At 40.8% G+C, this 4,707-nt stretch overlaps 1 protein-coding gene across 1 annotated transcript in view; it reads right to left on the reverse strand.

Moving 5' to 3' along the window:
- The window catches only part of LOC103516992 (WD repeat-containing protein 20), a gene marked incomplete in the record, with an annotated part of 21,123 nt that overhangs the window by 12,806 nt on the left and 3,610 nt on the right, over positions 1-4,707 (reverse strand). Inside the window, 1 exon segment of the mRNA XM_026829176.1 lies at positions 4,093-4,272. Within this exon segment, the coding sequence (XP_026684977.1) occupies positions 4,093-4,272 (180 nt within the window).

Genomic DNA, 4,707 nt, shown 5'->3' on the forward strand with positions numbered 1-4,707 from the left:
GTCGCGTTCAATTCGCGGAGGTCGCGTTCAATTCGCGGAGGTCGCGTTCGCTTCGAGAAGGTCGCTTTTGCTTCGCGAAGGTCGCGTTCGCTTCGAGAAGGTCGCGTTTGCTTCGAGAAGGTCGCGTTCGCTTCGCGAAGGTCGCGTTTGCTTCACGGAGGTCGCGTTTGCTTCGTGGAGGTCGCGTTCGCTTCGAGAAGGTCGCGTTTGCTTCGCGAAGGTCGCGTTTGCTTCGCGGAGGTCGTATTTGCTTCGCGGAGGTCGCGTTTGCTTTGCGGAGGTCGCGTTCGCTTCGAGAAGGTCGCGTTTGCTTCACGGAGGTCGCGTTTGCTTCGTGGAGGTCGCGTTCGCTTCGCTTAGGTCGCATTACCTTTGCGGGGGTCGCGTTTGCTTCGCGGAGGTCGTATTTGCTTCGCGGAGGTCGCGTTTGCTTTGCGGAGGTCGCGTTTGCTTCGTGGAGGTCGCGTTTGCTTCGCGGAGGTCGCGTTTGCTTCGTGGAGGTCGCGTTTGCTTCGCGAAGGTCGCGTTTGCTTCGCGAAGGTTGTCTACCTCTGTACCCATGACTCTACATATAGGGTAGGCCTGGGGTGCTTTTCAAGCCTGAGAAATTCTAGAGCTGGTCCTGAGGCCTCCTGGCCCTTTTGAAAATTGTTGGTGTTGATTATGTTGTAAAGTTTCTTTTGTGATAGGCTACATTTGATTTAGTACAACCCCTTACTTTAGGTGTACTACTGTACATACCTCTTTGATGCATCTGATTTTCTATGGGGTGGGTTATTATTTCCTCGACCACATCATCTTGCAGGTAACAGAAGTTGTGCAATACACATGCTGCTGAGATTATGTACGCCATTCTTTTGGGGTCTCCTACATCTATGTACTTCAGACGTCTCCACCTTCCCTTGATCAGACCAAACACATTTTCAATGGGAACTCTGAAATCATGAAGTTTATTGTTATCATCTTTACGTGGAACTTTCATGTCAACACATTTTCACTGCACAGGATCTTTCATCTGAGCATCCTGGAGATAGAAAGGAAATCATAGAAAGGAAACCTACCTGGTTTTACTCAGTGCTGTATTGTATTTCTTCTCTTCCTCTGTCATGTGGCCAAAGTTTTTGTATGGAACCATACACCAGGTCCTTAGAGGATAGGCGGAATCTCCGAGTAGGTGGTATTCATCCCGGTACAGGAGAGAGGTTGGCCCATAGGCATCTATGCGTCTTCCAATTTGGCTGGTTGATAGTACCTAAAAGGAAAGGTTTTTTTTTTCAAGTCTGTTATTTTTCCAAGGACATCTTAAGCCTATCTATCTTTTCCTTTAACTTACCTTGGGCTAGCCCTGAGGAAAGCGAATATTTTTTTCAATATTCGCTGGAAAAGAGAAATCAATACCTTGGCGTCGTGGTTCCGCCCAGTACATCCTACGTGGATGTTTGTCAACAACTTGTTTGATGTACAAACACCTTGCAAGATCATGCTTTGTGTGCATTTCCTGTTGTTGTAGTCATTTCGTATATCCTTTGAGAATTTGCCCTCGATATGACACCCATCAATGGCACCAATGACACCTTTAAACAGTAATAGTCAATGAATGAGATTTAAAAAAAAAAAAATCGGTCAGGGATGTGACAGAAACGACTTCAACGTTTCAATTTAGAAGTAATTTAAACTTAAATGGTAGGTATCTAAGTGTTCTACCAGCCAAGCAAAGCTTTTGGGGCAAGAGCAAAAGTCTCCATATACCTAATTGGGGCAGGATATAAGTATACTAACCTGGGAACTTGGCTAGAGCTCGAAAATTTCTCTCTATGATCACACTCTCTTCTTCAGTAGGCCATTTAATGTATTGGCACTGAATCTGAGGCTGGGACATAGCTGTCAAGAAGGAATCAATACAAGACCACACTGTGCTATCTGCCAAGTTAAATTGGTCTCCAATTTTTCTCATTGACAGTTGTGTTGCCATGTATGATAGGGCTACAAGAGTTTTCTTTTCCACAGGAACAAAGGGTACTCCACGTTCGTACAATGTTTCATAACCATTGATTGCAGCCAGTGCCTCAACCAAAAAACCAAATGTGGTCTTCCTCATGCGGAATAGTCTGTGGAAATCTGCATCATCATATCTAGATAAAGAAAAAAGTACCTACATAGAGAAGGGAAAAATAAAAACTAGGTAAATGAAACTAATTACCTACTTAAGGAGGGTGAAACTTATGTAGGGGAGGCTAACAAATGGCTGCTCCTTTTGCATTGGGACCTCATGGTTTTCTTAGAAATGTTGAGTTCTGTCTACCTTACTTACTGCAAGGGATGGGTTAAATTCATCGTAAGTAGGAAAATAACTAACAATTTTATCAATACATAGATATATATCTACCGCTCTGTACCCATGACTCTACATATAGGGTAGGCCTGGGGTGCTTTTCAAGCCTGAGAAATTCTAGAGCTGGTCCTGAGGCCTCCTGGCTTGAGCCTAATAAGACTGCAGCAGTTGCTGTCAACATACGGTTCCTTTTCATTCTCTGGGCAATCACTATTTCCTCAACATCATTCCTCCTTTCTTCCTCGTCTAATATACATCTTTTTAAATTATTCCATTCCGCAACCACATTCACAAGTTCCAAGATTGACTGCATGTTCACTAGTTCAAAGATTGACTTTTAACTTGTAAACATGTCAATTTTGCAGGATACACATAGGTAAAACACCCAGTCATCGACACCCTTAAGGATTTTTTCATTTTTAATTTGCTATAACTCGTCCATTTATTGAGGAAATTGAAAATGAATTGAATTCAAAATAAAAAGAAAAGTTGGAAAAAAAAACTTAACAAAAGTCGAAAATCGCGAACAAAAATTGGGGTATCACAAATTATTACAAGTCAAAAAAATAATCACAATTCACAACGGGAGAAAAAAGTAAAAATAAACCACCTTCTGAGAATGAAATTTGTGTAAAAAGTGTAAACAAAATAAAAATCTCAACACTTGAAACAAAAAACACCAATGCATATAACTTCTTATGAAACAAAATGCGGGACATTATTTTCAATTTTTAAGACCTGGGGTCCAAGAATTAAACTAAAATGCATATAACTTCTTATGAAACAAAATGCGGGACATTATTTTCAATTTTTAAGACCTGGGGTCCAAGAATTAAACTAAAACAGAAAGTTTTAGATACGCTCAGATGATTTTTTGGAGAAACATAAAAAAATGCATATAACTTCTTATGAAACAAAATGCGGGACATTATTTTCAATTTTTAAGACCTGGGGTCCAAGAATTAAACTAAAAATTAAATAAAAATCAACAAAATATTGTGCAAGAATCTCCTCATTCAAATTGGGATTTAAAAATTTGAATTCTACACATTGGAGAGTTATTGGGGATCGTGTGATTTTAGTCAAAGATGAATTATTTGACTCGTGTCCTGAAATCCTGAGAGATTGATCTACAGATACATAACAGAGCCTCCTTTGCAATCAATTCCATATTTCAATAATACTTTTACGCAGGTAATGCCGTCACTAATCGCTACCAGATTAAAGTAGCTACTTTAACACAGAAGCTAGATCAATCCCACAAGAGTTTCAGTGTTTCTTAGCGGATGCAGAAATTTACCGACGTCCGATTTGTACACGAGGGTCGATGACATGGAGAGAAGATAGTATGAATTGGGCAAATCCATCGAAACTTCCACTTTTTTCTTTCGCCTGGATGAAGTTACCTGAGTTATTTTGCATATAGAATAACTTTGGGGTCAAGTGGATTGGAACACATCACATACCTTCAGGCACACTCCATTTGTCAAGGGTCTAGGTTTTCCTTGCCCTTGGTATCAATTTAATTTGATGAAACCATTTAAGTAGGTACTGATGAAAATTATGATAGACTCTTGAGTGGAGGTTAACGCCGGAAGTGTTCTCTATCACCTGATCCTTAGAGCTCCATTATTATGTGGCCAAATTCTCAAATAAATGAGGATAAAATTCCATACCTCAGCTGGGATTGAACCCACGCCCTCCTCTTTCCCAAGTGAGCGTCTTGCCCACAACGCTAACAAGGAAGATGAACTTCTTACCTATAAGTCTCATGGGATCGGTTGAGTCAAGGGCTGACAGTCCAGGGTTTGGAGAGGAGCGGGAATTGCTATGATGATTGTGATCGTGCGATGACTTCTTATCACTCGATCCGAAACTAAAGCCGGCCAGTCTTTGTGTGAGTGAGGTAACGGGATGCGTAGCAGATGTGCTGTGATCACCTGTCAATATCAATAACTCATAATTAACTGGAGGTTGGTGGTTCGAGTTCAAGTCATGTCATACAATTTATCGAGATGAACGACATAACATGAACTCCAACACAAACAGTACCGATCTACGTAGGTATCATGAATTATTTGTGGTGAAGGTGAAAGCCTTTTCATAATATTTGAGAAAATCACAGCAGTACTAAGAGAAGCATCCTTTAAGTACTCATTTCATAATGTCTTTCCTATTTCTTTGGTAATGCTGCCACTCTAAGTACAGAGCAGGAACACTGGGAATTGAACCCCGGACCAAACCTATTGTGATAGCCACTTGACCACGGAGATGGCTTTCAAATCATTCAATAATATTGAGAATTTCCACACTCCTACAAGGCCCAGTCAGTCCCAAAATCGAAGTTCTTTGTTATTATTATTTTTATTTATTTA

This window comes from Diaphorina citri, unplaced genomic scaffold, assembly GCF_000475195.1.
Source record: "Diaphorina citri unplaced genomic scaffold, Diaci psyllid genome assembly version 1.1 scaffold54, whole genome shotgun sequence".
In the NCBI taxonomy this organism is placed as follows: domain Eukaryota; kingdom Metazoa; phylum Arthropoda; class Insecta; order Hemiptera; family Psyllidae; genus Diaphorina; species Diaphorina citri.